At 32.2% G+C, this 20,909-nt stretch overlaps 1 protein-coding gene across 1 annotated transcript in view; it reads left to right on the top strand.

The window, feature by feature from the left end:
• The window catches only part of LOC145288106 (uncharacterized), a 177,926-nt gene that overhangs the window by 118,807 nt on the left and 38,210 nt on the right, over nucleotides 1-20,909 (top strand). Inside the window, exons 6-15 of the mRNA XM_080136164.1 lie at nucleotides 4,950-5,030; nucleotides 7,381-7,446; nucleotides 9,687-9,749; nucleotides 12,063-12,152; nucleotides 12,504-12,635; nucleotides 14,384-14,446; nucleotides 14,706-14,804; nucleotides 15,445-15,516; nucleotides 18,163-18,244; nucleotides 19,268-19,390. Of these exons, the coding sequence (XP_079992290.1) occupies nucleotides 4,950-5,030; nucleotides 7,381-7,446; nucleotides 9,687-9,749; nucleotides 12,063-12,152; nucleotides 12,504-12,635; nucleotides 14,384-14,446; nucleotides 14,706-14,804; nucleotides 15,445-15,516; nucleotides 18,163-18,244; nucleotides 19,268-19,390 (871 nt within the window). The remainder of the gene's footprint in view (nucleotides 1-4,949; nucleotides 5,031-7,380; nucleotides 7,447-9,686; nucleotides 9,750-12,062; nucleotides 12,153-12,503; nucleotides 12,636-14,383; nucleotides 14,447-14,705; nucleotides 14,805-15,444; nucleotides 15,517-18,162; nucleotides 18,245-19,267; nucleotides 19,391-20,909) is intronic.

Here is a 20,909-nt window from a genome sequence, read left to right as displayed (position 1 = left end):
AGATTTGCTGATCGTTTGATCATATGATTGAAAAAGAGGGAGAAGGTGATAAGGTACGTAGGAGCATGAAATATTTAGTAACTCATAATAATATTGATGATGATGATGATGATGATGATGATGATGAAGAAGAAGAAACAGAAGAAAAAGCAAAACACAAAACAAAAGAGTTGTGAATGATTTAGGAGGATGGAAAGACCGAGAAAGGAGAGCACTACTCAGACTTCCACCAAAAAAGCATGGAGAGTTCTGAAATCTTAAAGAGGCCTATTGTCACTCAAATCCCATAGAAAAAACGTTTGCTGATTAGAACTCAATGGTAAACGGCTCTAATGAGAACGCAAAATGATTTGCAACAGAGATTTTCAAAAAGTGGAGAGTGCTGAAAATCTGAGGAAACTTCTGTCACTCAGACTTCAGGGAAAACCTCTTGCTATTACCAGTGAGCGATCACTGATTAAAACTCATGTGAGAACTCTTAGAGAGTAAGGAATAATGAAAGTAAGAGAGAAAGAGAGAGGGCGGTAAGATGGAGAAGAACAAATAGACGAGAGAGAGAGGGGGAGGGAGAGAAAGATAGGGAGGCGAGAGAGATTGAAAAGAGGAGAATGTATGTTTTTCGTTAATGCTTTTCACATGTGTTGGACCATTTTCTGTTGGCCTTGGCGATTACTTTTTGTCTAATAAACTTTCTCTTTAGGTTTTGAACAGTTTTATTCTCTCTCTCTCTCTCTATCTATCTCTCTCTCTCTATCTATCTATCTATCTATCTCTCTTCTTTTCTTTCTTCGATTTTGGGATTGACAAAAAGTCACCTACTTGTATTTCTGTAAGCACTCAATGGACAGGAAAGGAGGAGGTCAGAGGTTACACTTACCCAGCCTCTCTCACACTATCATATACTATGAGACCACCCTCATATACTGGCCATGAAAAGGCAAAAAAAAAAAAACATATATGAATAAAATAAAAAAAATACTTATCTAAAAAAAATGGTTGCAACCTTGTAGCATTTGTTGTCTTCGTGCACTTTGATAATTGTTCTCTGATCAATGACTTTTTCTGAGCTCTAAAAAGTGGGTGGTGTGAAGAGGCGTCGGGTGACTTGTAAATTATGGCTAGCTGGGGCGGGGCCAGTATGGGGGGTGATATTTTGAGAGTAGGTGTGAGAACACAAGTGACTGTAATCCGTTTCTTAGTCACATGGTGGTGGCATGGCGTATGCAAACATGCAGTTCTCGCAAAAGGAGGGTGGGTGCGAAGTATATGCTTTATAGACTGCTGCTTCAACTCTTAATAAGTCGCATGTGTTGACCTCGCAGATGCGTGTCATTATGTAGGTAGGATACTTCACATTTACTGTTCGTGGACAAACGACCAGCCAGACAAAAGTCACAGCTGATTTCGGCTGTTTTTCATTAACTGAGATTGGCAGCTCCATACTTCACCCCCATCATTTCACAACCTCTTCCCCATTTTCTTTTCGATAACTCAATTTAGATTTAAATCGATTTGGTTAAGTTTACTTTCATACTTCTTGAATATAGTTTTAGATTTCATACACTATTGACAAGGTGTTTTTACTAATTATGTACGACAAATTAAGGCACAACAAATGTACAAAAAGCACGACAACTTTTTCTGCTGAATCTCTGTTTGTGTGATGTTTAGGCACGTCATTCAAGCAACTTGGTATTCCTAAGAATAACAAGAAGCAATCGAATTTAATTTAGACAAACTGCCATGCTGTTTTTTCCGCTACAAATTTGTAAAAATAATTTGTTTTTCAAACTGATGAACCAAGATTTGAAGGAATGAAATAATTTGTTGTTTCATTGTCATTTTTTGTAAATATTTACTATTAAAAAATAAATTTATTATATAAAAAGGATAAAAAAAACACTTAATATATAAAAACGATTTAAAAAAAACACTTATTATATAAAAACGATTTAAAAAAAAAATACCTATTATATAAAAACGATTTTTAAAAACACTTGTTATATAAAAACAATTTAAAAAAAACACTTATATAAAAACGATTTGAAACAGATATATAAAAACAATTTTAAAAACACTTATATAAAACAATTTTAAAAAACACTTATATAGAAACGATTTAAAACACTTATATAAAAACAATTTAAAAACACTTATATAAAAACAATTTAAAAAAAACACTTATTATATAGAAACGAATTAAAAAAACGTAAATATAATTTTTCTTTTAATTTCTTTTTAGTTTTATGTTTGACTCTTACGTTTATCCTCCCTCCCAATCTGATAAAACTTATTTATTTTTTACAAACAAAAAAACAAAAAACAAAACAAACAAAATGGGCATTTGTCGTGTATTAATTTATCATGCCTAAATAATCAACAGCATAAGTTGTCATACATTTGTTGTGCTTTTATTGGTCGTACACAATTAGTAATACCACCTTGGTTAGTCAGTTAAAGCATCGGAAACATTTTGATATTTAATGATAGACACTCTTGTGGAGATGTATGAAGGCATCTGAAAATGCATTTTCAAATTTAAGCGTGACAGACCACCAAAAATATTATTTCAAATTTGAGTGTGACAGACCACCAAAAATATTATTTCAAATTTAAGCGTGACAGATCACCAAAAATATTATTTCAATTTTGAGTGTGACAGACCAACAAAATCCATATTTCAAACTTAATTTGACCGACATTTTATGCGTTATCTGTGTCTCCATGAGACGAATTTTTATGTCTGTCTGTCTGACCTGCTTCAGTTTTTTTTTTTATTATTCTAATAAAAATAGATGTACAATAAAATGTGCTTAAATTTTGTGTGCAGATGATGATTTTAAATATGCATTCCAAATCTGGGTTGGAGTGACTCAGGATGTAATTTTCTTTGTTCAGTCAAGCTAAAGTTTAAAACAAATTTCTTTTATCTATAAAACTTAAGTTTGAAATAGCATTTTCTTTCGTCTGCTATGCTTATATTTCAAATAGCATTATTGTCATGCTAAAGTTTCAAATAACATTCGAATAGAAAATATACATATTATATTCCTCTTCACTAAGCCAACTTGCAGCTGGAAAATTCACGATTACAAAAGGCGATTCTTTATATATCATTGGAAAATAAACAAGAAATCTCAACTTAATTTGGAAAATAAAAAAATATAATATATTTATTTTCCAAATTAAGTTGAGGTTTCTTGTTTATTTTTCATTGATATATAGAAAAATCGCCTTTTGTAATTGAGAATTTTCCAGCAGTAAGAATTGCTCGATATACAAGATAGAGCAAATAAATCAAATTTTAATCATTCAATGAATTAAAAAAAATTTGACGCGAAATGTTTGAATTTCAAATCAAAGGATTTTTATTATTCTATGTAAGACAAAGAATACATTTGAAATATTATAACTCCTTATCCTATAGGATTTGCTAATATTTTCTCCTCTGAAGCGATGGTAGACATCTAAATTCCTATAGGATAAGGAGTTATAATATTTCAAATGTATTCTTTGTCTCACATAGAATAATAAAAATCCTTTGATTTGAAATTCAAACATTTCACGTCATAAACTTTTAAATTCATTAAATGTCTAAAATTTGATTTTATATATATATATATATATATATATATATATATATATATATATATATATATATATATATATATATATATATATAAATAATAGTGAATAAGTATAATGATTACTCTTAAGAACTATTCAGTGATATGTTAATAGCATATGAAATTATATATGGATTTGACACAATGTCAGTCAGGGTCATTACTATTAAAACAAAAATGAGTTTCTTCTTCCATAAAATTAATTTCCATTGTTAGCTAAATATTTTGTGACATGTTTGTCATGCTTAAGTTTCAAATAAAATAATCAATCCCAAAATGCATTGATTGAAGAGACAATTTTTTAAAAAAGTTTTACAAGAGTTTTACGATGAGAAATGATGATTTGTTTTTGATAATTGTTGCATTTTTATGCAGATTCGTTAAGCATGATGCGATGTGCCTTAAAAAAGCTTCAGACTTTTTTGTACAGGCATTTAAAATTGTCGTAGACTCTTGAAAATTCAATATGTTATTGCTTATGAGATGACTGACCATTTTTTATGATTTCAGGTTCAAATGAACAGCTACAGAAGAAATTGGAATACACTCTACTAAAGCCTGTCTGTCAATGCTAATGAATTTCAAAAATACAATCTGGACATGAGGACAATTTAGAAAAACGATAAGCAATAAAATTCTGTTTAAAATATGGGAAAATGCCACAGAAACGTATGGAATGCTTCAGACTGCTTTTGGGCCATCTTGCATGAATCAAGCATAAGAGTAACATAAGAGATTCTAGCAAAGCAGGGAGTCTGTGAGGGATGATGGAAAATGTGGGAGGAGTTAAGAAGTCAGAACCCCAGAACTGATTGGTCAAATAAAGAAGTCCATTGATAAAGACCGTTTGTTGCCAGTATGGGAACTGTACACACAATTATTGGCGAGGAACGGAAAATGTGGAAGATTCGTGCGAATGCATCAGTCCACAACTCCATCCTTGTCACAGACTATTTGACAAAGATGGGCATTAAGACAGTTCCTCACCCTTCTTATGGTCCAGTGACTTTTGGTTATTCCCTAAGCTCAAGGAAAACCTTAGCAGCTGTTGTTATGTGACAATTGAGGAGATGATTAGGGTCACTGACACACTCACAGAAGAAGACCTCCATGGAGACTTTCAGAAGTTGTTTGAATGGTACAACAAGTGCATTGCAACCAAAGGAGATTACTTCGAATTGCACAAGAGTTTCATATGTATACTACTAATAAATGTGCCCATACGAAAAAGTATAAAAACTTATTTAAGGTATCTCGTATATAAATTATGGCCACATATATTTTTACTTTTAAATCTTAAGAAAATATATTTCAATTTTTTAGGGTGCTCCTGGTTCTCATGGTAAGCCTGGTATTCCTGGACGTCCTGGTGACCGAGGATTGCCCGGTTTGGATGGCCTCAAGGTAGAGTCGTTTTGCAAATATATTTGATCTGCTCTTAATTTTCATTTCAGTAAAGAATATGCAACCAATTAAGTATGCTTTGTATATTAATCCTTATATTTTAAAACTAAAACAAAGTAGATGGAACTGCATATTGAAAATGGGATTCATATTTTAGTTAGAATTGTTAGTTTTTCATGAAAGAGTTGCTGCAGAAAAGAATTCTTTGATTTATTGTACTTTTTGAAACATCACATATTTTATTTTAAAAATATTATATTTGTAGTAAGTTTACTATTAATAGTATATTGCCATGATATAGTATATGATAATATTACTAATAATATATACTGATATAATATATATCATATTGATATAGAACTACCAAAATCCGTGGAAATTCCACGGAAGTTGAAAATTTTTTAAACATATTATAAATAAAATGAATAAAAAATAAAATAAAACAAACAACAATGAATTAAAAAAATTTTTAGCAAATTCTTTTTAAACCTTATAAAGCTAAAAATTATTGATGAAAAAAATTAAATTTTTTTTTAACATATTATAAATAAAATGAATAAAAAATAAAATAAAACAAATAACATTGAATTAAAAAAATTTGTAAAACATATTATAAATAAAATCAATAAAAAATAAAATAAAACAAATAACATTGAATTAAAAAAAATTTTTTTGCAAATTCTTTTTAAACCTTATAAAGCTAAAAATTATTAATGAAAAAAATTAAATTTTTTTTTAACATATTATAAATACAATGAATAAAAAATAAAATAAAACAAATAACATTGAATTAAAAAAATTTTTAAAACATATTATAAATAAAATCAATAAAAAATAAAATAAAACAAATAATATTGAATTAAAAATTTTTTTAAACATATTATAAATAAAATCAATAAAAAATAAAATAAAACAAATAACATTGAATTAAAAAAATATTTTTGCAAATTCTTTTTAAACCTTATAAAGCTTAAAATTATTGATGAAAAAAATAAAAAATTTTCAATGAAAATTCAACACAAAACATTGTTTTGCTTTTTTCTGAGTAATTTTTTATATAAATTATAAAGAAACAGATGTCCATTTTTTAATTTAAAAAGAAATTATAATAAAAAACAGTCTCCTCTCAACATGACTTTTTTTAATTATAAAATAAAATAGCCAATTTGAAACCATAAAAAACAACCATATTTTCTTTTTAGTCATAATAATACAGTATATTATAATATTACTAATAATATTCCATTTAAATCAATGGTTGTCTATCACTTTCAATTAAAATAATGAGTTTCTTCAGTAAATGTAATTATTAGTAAATATTTTATTGAAATAAAGCGAATATGTTTCTTATTTATTTAAATTTGCAAGAATTTAATTCTTCTTAAAACAATAAATATGCTCCATATTTTTATCGCATAAATAATCGTCAACAAAATAATTTTCAAATCAATAAAATGAATGTCATATTCTATCTATTTAACATTGCACTCTTTTAGTTGACGTAACGCTATTTTTTTTTATTTGGGAACAATTCATCTTAAAATACTTATAGTTTAGATTGTTTTCCTTAACGAGATCAAATTATCCCCTCTCACCATCTTTGCTGGTTGGCGATTTTATTTTCTTATATGTAATTTGAACACGAATGTCTTAGCATATCATTATATTAGGATATATATTTCAATAAAAAAATTCTATAATAATATTTTCTAACAAAAAATTATTATTATATAATTTAAATATTTTAGTCTAAAATAAAGTCACATGCCTAAATACTAACGATGAGACGATTCCCATATTTTCCCCGATTCCGATACAATTACCAATGGTGTCTTACATTCCAGATTCTGATACAATTACCGATTCCGATCGATTCCTTTACAATCTTTTAATATGTAGCTGGAAGGTGTTTTTAGATCACCGTAAAACCCCATCTATTAAACGCATATATTTTCACAAACGTACAACATACACTTTTGAAGTGATCTATAGATTTTAAAATTTACTTGTTTTGTAAAATCAACAAATATTTATCATTTCATCGTTAATATGAGCCGTGGAAAATTAAGTTTTAAACAAGTTAAACCCCTAACGTAAGTAATTGAAGAAATCGTGTTTGACATCGGAAAATAGGCGCTAATTTCCGATTTTTCGATTCCGATTAATTGTCGCAACAATATTAAATACAGTTGGCTTGCTCTTATTACTAAATGAAACCATTCAATATACAGCTACTTTCTAATCGTCTATGGTCTAGAATTCTCAAGCTATCAATAATACACAGAAACAGTTATCTGATATCGATACGATATATTTGGGATTAATTTTTTGTTCTTGTTTTAAATTTAAGGGTGAAATGGGTGAAGTTCTTGTTGGTTATAAAGGCAGCCGTGGAGAAGATGGCATTGATGCACCTGTAAGTATATATCTGATAAACATGATTTTGTTTCCCTCTCATTTCATATTCAGACAGAAAATGTTCTTGGACAAAGATAAAATGGTATTCTTAACTGCAAAGAACCAGAACGAAACGCCAATTCAGAAAACATTGTTTGAACATAATTTCTTAATTACATTCAGTCTCAAATTACAAAGACAATTATTTTCATCGAACATTATATTTATCTTAATATCATTTGCCAGTCAGTAGGACGTTTCTGGTTGTAACGAGTTTGAAATGTATTCAATAATCCATTTATAAAATGTCCAATAACGCACGTGAATGACAACGCGCTTGAAACGTGTCCAATAACGCATGTAAACTGGTTAACACCACGTATGTAACGTATCTAATAACACGTTTGTGATCTATCCTATAGCATGTTTTAAACGTGTCCACGAACACGTTTAAAACATGTTCAATAATGTGTTTATAATGTGTCCAATAACATGTTGGACATATGTCTGTTAATGTGCTTGAAACATGCCCAATAATACGTTTGAAAACTTTCGCAAAACACGTTTGAAGCGTGTCGTATAACGCATTTAAACGTCATTTGACATATGTCCAATAAACAGGACGGTGTGACTCCCATACTTCTATTGGGCAAAATTTACTAGTTATAAGCAGTTTAAAAGCTGTTCAATACATTCAGCCAACGAACTGAAAAAATTTTTTAACAGATTTCAATGTGTAAAACCCTAATTGGCAATTCTAATTAGTTCTATATATTTTACTGGAAACTTTTGTTTATAGATTCTGGCTTTAATGTTTCACTCCATAGTTAGACGGATATGTCGTATTATGATAATATCACGTAAACTATTGTCGCATATTCGATACGCTTTCATAATATGCAAATCATTTCCGTCTGTCACACCTGCGCTCAAACGCAAGACCCATGTGCTCGTTCAACGATTTACCCTATCTGTCATTATATACACGGACATAGAACAAGTAAATAACTCAGAAAATAAGTCATACATATTTAACGTTTGTGCTTTCTTTATCGACGACTGTACAAAGGAAGAGTAAATGATTAAAATATATTTTATTCATATTTATATTCTTTTTCTGTTACAGATATATCAATATACCTATCATATATCACTATTAAAGCGTGGCACAGATCAAGAAAATATTAGAATTTTAATGTCTCAAAGAAACGTACTAATCTAAAGTGGGACTTAAGCAGCGTCAACTCGTTGCAAACCTCGGGACTACACTTTCCAATGTAAACCGAGTGATTCATTATAGAGGAAAACAATCAAGGTTATTTTGCCCTGGTCCATCAAGACCCTCTGCCAGCAATCATCATTATTATTTCTCGTGGGGGTGTCTATTTACTTCTTTCGTGTTTGCATGTGTCTGCCCCAATTTAATATAAAATTTCGGTAGTTTTGAGAGACGATTACTTCCATAACTCGTATTATAACATATGTAAAGAGTCAGGAGTTAAAGACTCGTTGTAAGGATTGAAAAGATTGTTCGACGATTTTTATCACATTCATATTATAATCGACGGAGTAGGAGGCATGCACCTCCTCCTCTGTTAGCACAGACTCTGCTGACTGGGTCATATCCGCAGGATGGATGACGGCCGTATCCCCAAGGATGCCTTGTACGACAGCGCTACAGAGGTCGCCCGGCTTTCCACTACAAGGGCGTATGCAAACGTATCAAAACTGATTGGCATCGATCTGGGCAGCTGGGAGTAGCTAGCAGACGACCCCGGCACCTGGCGAAGTTCTGTACGGCAGGAAGTGGCGAGAGGATGACAGAAACCTAATGCTGAAAGACGCAGAAATTAGCGCCAAAAGGTCGTAGACCCTAGCACACCATCATCCTTCCTGTGTCGATGCGGCAGAGACTACTATTCTCGAATAGTGGTCCAGAGCTACGCTCAAAAACGCCCAAAGACAATCTGCTGAATCACCAAGGCACATGTCATTATCTCCCGAGATAGAATATTGTTAGGAGATGTGTATATGGTCACAATCCAAAATGATGCCACGTAAAATAAAACTCAACTAAGAACAATGATTAAACTAAAATCGGCCCCGAATCATGCGATATGGAAACTTTAATTTTAAGAGAACAAATAAAAAATTGATTGTCTTGTTTTAAATAAATTGAAAATATTTTGAAAATTCCCAACAAATTATTTTAACTGCTACATATTAATCAATATATATATATATATTTTTTTCTTTTAGGGTTATCCTGGTCTCGAAGGTTTCCGAGGAGAAAGAGGCAACCCTGGTCCAATAGGACCTCTTGTATGTATATTTAAATCATCATATAGCTTCACTCTTAAACTCAACCATTTTTGAAAAAAAATGTTCTATTAATTCATGCGTAAAAGTGTAAGAATAAAGCAAGTTTATGTATTAAATTTGGACTGAATCATATGACCAGGTGGCATTATCGAACATAATGTTCAACAAAAATCCAAAATGTAAAAAAAATGTGTGAAAAATTAAATATGTGGATTTTCGTGAGAATGTATGTTTTTTTTTATATAAGCGAATCAGCTGTGAGAGACACGAACAGTAAAAGATGAGGATTCATGCGTAAGAATTTAATTGTTACAACTGATAATCAATCAAGTAGAAGATTAATATGCGTCAAGATGATCCAGAAAGTTTTTAAAACTATGTACGGCGTAATCACGTTGACACACCGGTTCCCATTAGATCACCGGATTTAAGCAACGTTGAGCCTAGTCAGTACTAAATGGGTGACCATTTGAGACTTCCAACTGCTGTATGTGCTTTCTGCTTATCTCGGCATTGCTTCCAGTCGTCTCGCACTTCTCCTTGCCACTGGACTCAAGCAGTGCCGATTCAATTACACATGCGGCTAACCCTTACCCGGGGGTATCCATTGTCTCTTGAGACTGAACGGGGGCATCGGCGCTGGTATCGGTTTTAAAACTGACAAAAAACAAAACTGTATATGGTAATATGTTTCAAGATGATTAAAATACTTAACAATTTAATTGTTATACCTGATAGCCAATGCATGGATGGTTAATTTTGTTATGGAACAGTAAATGTCCGGAAGAAAAACACAACTCGGTATTTAATTTAGTGGAAAAAATATTATACTGTCAAAAAACAAATACAATAAACAAATGGATCGGTTACTGCCAAATATACATAACGTGTGTATAATCCTGAGAGGCATATTCAGCCGGTCTAAGAGGAAGACTTTAGTATTATCCGTAAGGTGAACAGTAAGATACTAAGTAAACCGTTTCTTGTTTCACAGACTATCGTAGATGATTAATATCTTGCAAGGTGCACGTTACATTACTTCTTGTCCAATCTTTAAACAAACATGGAAGATAGTCTGGCGCATCTGCCATTAGTCTGTCGTTCCTAGATAGGATTAAAAAAAAGAGTTGCTAAGCTAATAAATGCCACACAGTCAGGCAAATTCTTTTGTTCCATCGCCAACATGTTGCATCCGTGTGTCTGTTCTACAAGTACTTTAACAGAAGGTGGTCGGACAAACTTAAAGCACTGGTGCCCTCTGGACCTAAATACCCCCAACAAACCAGACAAACAGCAAAATCCAACTTCACACTGTAGAGATCCCTAGATGCCGGAAATCCTTCTTCTCAAATAGCTTTTTCCCTCAAACTGCTAGACTTTGGAATTCTCTCTTGAGTCCCTGCTTCCATGACTGCACTGACATGCAGAAGTTCAAGTGTAATGTGAACAGACATCTCCCTGCCCAACTCACTACGTAGTGTTCTGGAAAATTTGGTTCCAAATAGTAGCCTCTTATGGCTTAGTGGCACTGTGCCATGTTTGGGGTGAAAAACAGATTAAAAAAAAGGTAAGTCATGAATGTTTTGCATCGCTGTCTTCATTTACATGTGCAGACAAAACAAATGATCCTTTCCACAGAATCTGTAACGAAGCAGTGCATCCTTATTGTAATAGAGCGTCGCTGAACGAGAAAATCAGCAACAATCTTCGGATAGCTGATTTGCAAAAATATCAGCTGTCGTCTTAGCACAGATGCACATTAAGCAAGTGTGCACGCGCTGATCTTATTGGGAAGGAACAAAGGCAGAAAAAAGGACAGCATGTGGTCGAGAAAGAGAAGAAAACTGCAGCCGGGCAAGATGAAAGTGTGAAGACGAGGTGCAAGAAGGTGCTGGCTATGGCTGGCGTGAGGTGGTGGAGAGCGAGACTTTTAAAAAGCACGTATGTTATATGGTAGAACGTTGTAAAACATATGTGTGTGCAAAAAAAAAAGAAACTCTTCTATGATAATGAAGTGTGTTATTTTTGGAAGAACCACAAATAAATGCATTTCACTTGCACTTTTAAAAATGATGAGTTAGATTTGTATTTCCGTCGATTTTATTGCTTGTTCCTTTGCGCTGAAGTCTCAGACAATGTGTGGGTTCGAGGTTTGATATATAGCGACACGGTACAAATCACCATGTGTAATTAATTAACGCAGGATTATATTTCATTCTTCGTTTTGTTTTTTTCGCATTTTAACACAAAGACTAAAATCATATTTTTCATATTTGGATGCTCTTATTTTTTCTGTTTCTATTCTTTTTTAAGGGTCCTCCTGGTGCTAAAGGAGATGTTGGTGATGCTGGCCCTCCTGGTGACAAAGCTGGACCAGCACCAAGGGGTGAACCAGGTCCTAAGGTAACTATAATTGTTCTTTTGGGTTATGTATAAAGAAAACTAATACATGTTCCCGGCTGTTTATCAAGTTATTTATGCATTCAGTTCATGTGATTGCATTTTTGATTGGCGGCGGAGGTGTTCTCTATGTTGATTAACTAATAAGAAGAGTTTCCTTTTGAAAAGATATTTACAGAAATCAAATGAGTCTAATTAAGCCTAATATTCTTCGAACATTTTAACGCATAAAAAAAAGAGTAAATATAATAATAGTAGGAACTCTCTAGCGAAATAAGAGTAATTTTCTCGGAAAGATCATATGTAAATGTATTTAAATTATATTATTATCGTTTCTGCTTTTCTTTTTGAAAGGGTCCGGCTGGAGAACCCGGTGGTTATGCTGAACAGAAAGGCAACCCTACCGAAGTTACTCAAGTGAAAGGAGAGCCTGGTGAACCTGGCTACCCTGGTTTAGTTGGATCAAAAGGAATGCGGGGCGACAAGGTAAATTCTTTTGAAATACTTTTTAATCCAAATTTAACCTCGAACTTTAAAACTTTTATTTTTGAAAATTTACCTTGCTAAATTTATTTCAGATATCAATTTCCAGAAGATAAGTTTTGCAAATGTACACACACACACACACACACACACACACACACACACACACACACACACACACACACACACATATATATATATAATCTGAGGTTATTGTTTTCCAGGGGTTAAGTAACCAATGAAGTCTAACAATGTTAATACAAGAGTGCTCAATACTGAAATAGAGCAAGAGGGTGTATCCTTTATTTGTTTTTACACAAACAGTAATATGTAGCTACACAATCATGAGCATTTTTCGGTCAGCTAGTTATCAGTATCTAGAGACCTCTTCAAGCGATACCGCTTAAACGAAAGCATAGCATTAGTCAGTTGACGGATATCATTTTAAGCATCTCTTGCTATGTCTGACACAATTGTCTGACACAATTGTCTGACACAATAATACTAAAAGTTCAGGCTTAGAAGATGTTTTTTTTTTCTTGTTTTTTTTCGAAGGTTCCGGTCTAATATTCCCCAAGGGTTTTCAAGTGAGTTCATATCGGGGGACTGATTTGACCATGGAAGTTTATTCATCTCATTTTAGCTCAACCAATGTTGTGTTGCTTTAGCAGAGTAACAAGGAGATCCGTCGTCCATAAATAGGGAGTTAACTTGGTTCATTTTACCACTTGAGAATATTGGTAGGAGTCATGTAATATTGAAACATATTTAGCAAAATTTATGTTTACTTCACACTCCACCAGGTATGAATGACCATCACTCCAAATTGCACCCTATACTATAACCAAGAAACCCCATGTTTCAGCAGTTTTTTTAGTCAAATTATTGCTGAAGGAGCCTCCATACCTACACCATTCCACTGTTAGGAAATAATGCAAATCGTGACTCATCAGAAAAAATTACATTAGTCCAAAAGGTCATAGGTCTCTCTACAATCTCACAAGCCCAATCTTTTCTACGCTTGATATTGGCACGATGTAGAAGAGATTTCCTACTTTTAGCCCTACTATGGTAGCCCGGTTTGTGAAGATACCTGACAGCTTTCCTGGGACTGACACCAGCTTGTGTAGCGATGTCAGAGGCTTTGCACAGAGGATCCTCTTCAACATTTCTTCTCACAAGATGCAAGGTTCTTTCACAGGGCCTGGATGTGGTTTTGTGCACGCTTTGTTCTTTTTTGTGAATTGTGCGATCACTCTATTAAAAGTAGAAAGTGGTATTGAAAGATTTTCTATTTTGCGTTGACTAAAACCATTTTCATGTTGACCCACGATTCATCCTCGCAGAAGTTCTGTTTCTTTGATTCGTGGCATGTTTCAATGTTGTTAGATGCAATTTTAATGAGATACTCTAAGATATTTCAGCATTATTCTTATCTGTAAATATAAATAAGCATATATTAATCTTAGGAAAAATATTTATCTTAGTGTCAATTCTTTTCTGTCATGTCTATGTAAATATATAATGACTGGATTACTGTGGTGTTGTAGGTGTTAATTAAATGAAACTCCGGTATTTATAAACTAGTGCTCAATAACAAGTTAGAAATCTATTATTATATAATTTTTTTTAATTTATTGGCTACATATGTGCGTGCATGTTTCAGTTGTGATTTCTTTCGTTATCAGGCCTTCGGTCTAAACTGGTTGCAAATGGGAAATATTTATTTATTCATTTATTCATTTTTTCAGGGTTTTGATGGTCTGGACAACATAAAGGGTTACCCTGGAGCTCAAGGTCCTCCTGGCAGAAGGGTTTGTAATTTCTGCTTATTTTTTTGTTTGGATTTTTATTTTTATTTGTAATTTTTTCTTTTTTTTCTGGAAAAGAAAATATTTTTTTAGAAAGTCAACATTAAAATAAATGTTTGTTTTTAAAGAAAATTTGTTTACGGAATTCTATTAATAAAAGCATCAATAGAATTTTGAAAACAAATTATCATTAAAAATACTTTTTTATGCTAAATACTTTTTCCAAGAAAATATTTAAAACTTTTTCTTTCTTTTTATTTAGGGCAAACGAGGGAAAATTGGTGTTTCTGGAGAATTTGGTCCAAAAGGCCTTACCGGAGAAAAGGGATTTCCTGGCAGACCTGGAATTGATGGATATAAAGTAATACTTGCTTTTTTTTTTTATATCAGTTCAGCATTTTGTTAAAATAAATTTTATTTTTTTCTCAAATTGTTTATTGGACTTAATTGATTTAAATAAAATGACCATTAATTGCATATTTCATAACTTTCTAAGCAGCGATTTATTTCTGATTAAAACTTATTTCTGAGTAAAACTTATTTCTGAGTAAAGTCAAACAGTGTTAATTGCAAAGCATGTATGATTTTCTGAAAACTAAAATGAGTTGTGAACCTAGAATATTATCCTATGCAACCAACGGTATTCATCCAAAGCGGGTTGAACCGATTTCATCTAAAAAAGGAATAACACTGAAGACTCAACTTTAAAGTAAGTTTTCAATTGAAGAGAATGCATCTCCAAAGATTTTCCAAATTTTTTTCTTTCTCGAATATGATTAGCAGAATTCGATCTTTGCTTTGGCATCGCAGATATGATGGAAATAACAATCTCTCCAGTTTCTGAAAGACAACAAAAAACAATGAAACCAATCCAAAACAAGGCTCCGTGTCCAATTTAAAAAATTTTAAAACCATTTTGCAGTGATAAATTTGGAAGTTTAAATAAAATATTTTATTTGCTAAATATTTTGCTTTTATTTTTCTCTGTCTTTATTACGTAGGGTCTAAAAGGTGAAGCTGGATATCGTGGTCCCAAAGGTAATCCAGGACCCATTGGCCCTAAAGGATTAGCCGTAAGTCAATTTATTTGTTTATTTATTTGCTATTTTTATTTTTAAACTCACCTGAAGTAGTGAATTATGATTTTATGGCTTTGGGGGATGCTATTTCAGAAAATCTCCTAAACTTCTACCATTTAAAATTTTCAAGGTCTGTTTTATTTAAGTTTTACCAAATTGTTTATACAAATAAAATGTTGATTTCTTTTTCCAATAATTGTTTTCGTCGCTCTAATCTGTCAACTTTATTTTTATGTAGGATATTATCCTGTTATTTTTTTGTCTTTTTTAACAACCTCAAACCATAGTCGTTTAAGTACTAGAAAGGCTCCCCAGCGTTGCCCGGAGGGTAATAAATCATTTATTTTTTATCAACAATCATTGATTTCCTACTACTGTAAAATGCAAGGTAAATTTTGTTGTAACAACTGAAACAATAAATTGAAACAAAACTTAACCCCTTCACGAGATAAAGAAAAAGCAGTAAAGTTAAAGCTTAATTATGAGGAAAATATGTGAGCCAAGTTTTACAGAAAAACAAAACAAAGCAAAAAATAATTATTGCTTAACATATAAACTAATTCACTTTCTTTCCTTTAAATCTATAAATATATAATCTATGTACGCGTAGATTAATTCCTATTTTACTCACAAAAATATTAAGAAAAAGGAAATATTTTTGTTTCTTTTATTTTTTACTAGCAGGCTGCCCGGCGTTGCCCAGGCGTAAAATACGCATAAATATTATACGCAGAATTCTTTTTACATTACAAACAAAAATACTCTAGGTATTAAACATAACGTTTAATTCTTAAAAAAAAAATGAAGTAATAAAAACCCAAAGAAACTGAGACATGTGCATGCGAGTATTATGTTTTTCTAAGCAGTTCGCCTCTTGCAAGTAAAAAAAAAGAAATACTCGAGCTGAGATCGAAACCAAAACATAAAGACAGTGAGTCAAGTGCGATAACCATTAGACCAGCTTGCTAAGATCTTTTAAGAGAATTTTCAAACCTCGTGAAACAGTTGACAAACAGATAAAAATCCGATGACCCCCACCCCCCAAGTACCAATTTTACAATTTTGTCCTCTTAGCAGCTCTTTTTACCAGGATGAAAACAGATTATAATTTTTCGGCATGCCTGAATTCCTTATATACCAAATTTCAAATCTTTAGATAAAAAAATTGTTGAGTATATAGGTTGAGAAGTATCCTCACACACATTCTCACTTTTATTGATATATAGATTAGTTATTAAGATGAAGCCTTCTCTCTTTGTTCATAAATTAAATTTGCATGCATGATTGTTCTTTGCTTTCTTTATTATCATTATCAGTTATTATCAAGATTAAAATTAGGCATCCACTCTTTGCGCATGAAAATAAATTTGCATCTATGATTATTGAAGTAAGCTTCTATATAAATTATTAATCTTCATGAATAAAATTATCATTCAGGTTCCCGTCTGTCTGCGTACTTTTAAAAAAATAATTTAATTGAATTAGTTTTTAAATTGAATATTAATTAACTGTTTATTGAAATCATAAATTCATTTGTGCAAAATAAAATGAAATAAAAAACAACAATTCATTTCAAAACATGAATGTAGAGAAACTTGTAATAAGTGCAAAAATTACTTGCCTCAAAAACCGCCAACATGTATGCGCGTCTTGTATGGCTCGGTTGCTGAATAACAGAAAAAACAAAACAAAAAAAAACAAAATGGCGACGTACAGTTATATCTTCATCGATCCCGCAGACTAACATTATTTCTCTCCGATAATATGCAAATGTGATGCTTTTGGCTTGAATAAAAAGTTTATTTTTTCAGTGATTGAGCTAATTCGGATTTTGGAGTAGTGAGCTTTGGCAACAATGTGTCAAATTTTGCAGTAGCCAGCTTTGTCAGCAGTGTGTCGAATTTAACCCTGGTCATTGGTAGTTGCAAGTGCAGAATAGTTAAATACGTTTGGGAATGTACAGGATAGTTAACAATTGATAATTTAACCACATTCTTGAGGGAGAAATTTTATTAACTAAGAATCTATTTTACAAGGACAAATAAATATTTCGGTAGAAATAAATAATTGCCGGATGCAGTTACATGGCACCATTTGCTTTATTAAAAAACAAAAATTGTGGATCATAATTTTAAATAAACTTTTTATATTTAAAGTTTCATATTTGTACAATTTATTTTTTGTTTAAATCAGGGGTTTCCAAACTATGGCCTGCAGGTCAAATCCGACCCGCCAAAGTCTTTATTCCAGCTCGCGGAGCTCTCATGGAAAACGTAAAAATATTTATGAAAAATTTTTGAAAATTGAAATGCATGAAAATAGTATAGTGATTTTTCTCTCTTTTTATTTTGTTCAGAAAATCATTAAAAGAATGAGGTTTGGGAGAATCAGTTTCACTAAAAAGCAAAACTAATGAACAAAACCATATAAGACACGCCCAAGTTATTTTTTTTTTTGTATTTTGGTCTGTGTAAATCAAAAACATTAGTAATATAGTCCCCCATTCGAAAACTTTAGAGATCCCTGGTTTGAATTGTAAATATGTCTGCCGAAACTGATTGCCTGCATGAAAGATTCTACGATGTAAACCTTGGAATGTCAAATGGTTTAACTTTTTTGGTTCTGTGTGTCTGCTTTTAGGGATCTGGTCCAATTACTATTAGAAAAGGAGAAATCGGTGCTCCTGGTTCTGAAGGATCCATTGGCTCCATTGGGCCCAAAGGTAACTATTTATTAACAAGCATATTTCTTTTCTTTCTTTATTCATATAAATGCAACATTTTCATCAACAAAATAAATCGCTTTATACATACGGACGTCCTTTATATGTACAGGGTATTTATACATGTGTGGTATTTATACGTGTGGGATTTTTATATATATGAGGTATTCATAAGTGGGTCTTTCATTACTTTGTTTAATGCTGCCATTTCTTTTCATCGTGTTTCATGAGTGGCCGTCGATCATCTCATCCGTTTAATTAAGATGAATAAAACTATTTTCATGAACAAAGACACAAGAAGACGTTCGCCGAGAGTTTTCATATATGTCTTTAGTTGGAGATAGTTTTCACAGGTGAGAGAAACTAATGTTATCATAGGTAATTATTTACTTCCTAAACTTTTTAACAAAATGAGTGGCAAAGATAGAGACATTGTTAACATTTACTTTGATTAGCATTTTTCTACATCATTTGCAGTAGCTCATTCGTTTGGCTTCTATGGAGAGAGTGACTTAGTTTTCTCTACGATCGGAAACATGACGTCATTCTTTAGCATCTTTCCCTGTTGTGTCTACAGCATTTGACCTCTGCCCCCTGCCTTAACTTTACGTTATCCATCTTTCATTCAGTTTTGGAAACGATTGTTTTATAGATTTGGGTTATCATCATGCACTCAGTGTGGCTCTTGTCAGAATTCACACTAGCTAACTTAATCACCATTGGGTCCCTAATATATAACATAAAGGCATATCCTGTTTATCCTGTTATTTGAAATATTTAATATTAATCAAATTCAAAATTGCTCAAAATTAAAATTTAATCACACAAATTGATAGTCTATAAGATGTTAATACAAATCAATAATCAATAATAATTATAATCAATTATCAATAATCGATTATAAATAATTTTTTATTAATATAATTAGTTATTCTGATTATCAGAAATTATTCAATTTTTTAAACTAGAATCAAATTTTGCCAATCTTTTTGTAAAACGTATTTGGTGACTTATTTTTTTCAGGTCCGCCCGGTGATATTGGCTTGACTGGTTTTCCTGGTTTCCCTGGTGATCCTGGTTTTCCTGGATTACCTGGCCAACCTGGCGTGGATGGATTTTCATTTAAAGGAGAACGTGGTAGTCCAGGTAAGACAGTTCATGGTGTTTTATCCTTTGGTTTGTTTTACAGCATTTGTGGGGCTAATTTATTTGCAAATCTACTTATTTTGATCAGAGTTTTATGCTTCAAGTCCTTCTCCAATCTTTGATTCTTCCCTGTGGGGCATTCATAGCAAGAACTTGCTTTGCTGAGCTTCTTCACAAGGGCTTCCCAGCTGTGGAAAACGTTACCACAAGACGGCTGCCCTCAATATTATAACATGGTCATCTTCAAATCGAATGTTAACAGATTTTGATTATGAACTGTCCCCACTAGTAATTCAGGATTGGTTTATCTCATAAATTTTTTCCAATCTTCTCGTTAGGTTTTTTATCGCTTATCATTCCATATCAGTGACATTTATCCTCGAATGGTAATTGGCCTTGATAAATGATAATATATATATATATATATATATATATATATATATATATTAATGGAAATCGCCCCCAAACAAGGCATGAAGCTATTTGATGTAAGAAGCTAAAAATGAAGCAAATAAAAAAATAGCACTTCAACATTAAAAACTAGCTAATGATAAGCGTTAGGTGGACAGATTCCAACCCAAAAAAATAGCAATTCTTCCTCCTTTGTCAGAAATATCGCTCATGGAATGTGAGGACTAAAGGAAAAAATAAAAATGGTGAGAGCTATGAGGCTGTCGGCAATAAGATCCACTAGGTATCAGCAGGACTGACCAACTTTTCAGACAATGCATGCAGAAATGTTCTGACATCATTCTCTCCAATAAAATAGAAACAGCCAGACAATGAGAAGAGAAGCGGCGACCACAGGCAGAAAAGTGGACACATTATCTCTCTGCCATTTTGCACACACAGACACACCTCACTCTGTGATCCCCTCCCTGCTGTCAGTGTTGTCACTGGAGAATAAACATTGTTTTGAATCATTCATTCGTGTTACTTGTTATCTAAAATTACAAGAAACTTTTTTGTGTGCTTACGTCTGATTGTGGGGGCACATATAATTGTATGGATTTTAAACTACCCCTGACCAGGAATCTGGCTAGTCTTATGAATAACACAACAGTTACACCACTGGACGCAGTTTTGTGTCATATCCATAGCAATTAGTGGTGGTCAAAGCTAGAGTAGTTAACAAGGTTTGGAATTATGGTAGGTGAAATCAGAAGTAGAAAGGGCTGGAAAAGATGGATTTTTGGGTGGTCCATGAGGTTGGTGCAAATTTTCCGATGCCCAAAACGACTCTTTTTATCGTTTTTATTTCTGTTTAAAATTTAATTTTCCATGGCTCATATTAATGATGAAATGGTAAATATTTACTGATTTTAAACTACAAGTTAAACTCAAGTCTATAGGTCACACCCATAAGTGCATTTTTACATTTGCGAAAAATATATGCACACAATATTTGATCTTTGCAATAATCAACCCCCCCTCCCCCCAAAAACAACTCTATATTAAGAAACAAAAAAAAAGAGTCCAAATCAGAAATTATATTAGAATCGGTAATTTAGAACAGATT

Source organism: Euprymna scolopes, chromosome 11, assembly GCF_053919585.1.
Source record: "Euprymna scolopes isolate OS-2025 chromosome 11, ASM5391958v1, whole genome shotgun sequence".
In the NCBI taxonomy this organism is placed as follows: Eukaryota; Metazoa; Mollusca; class Cephalopoda; order Sepiida; family Sepiolidae; genus Euprymna; species Euprymna scolopes.
Note: the sequence above shows the minus strand (reverse complement) of the source record. Positions and strands in the feature narration are given on the sequence as shown.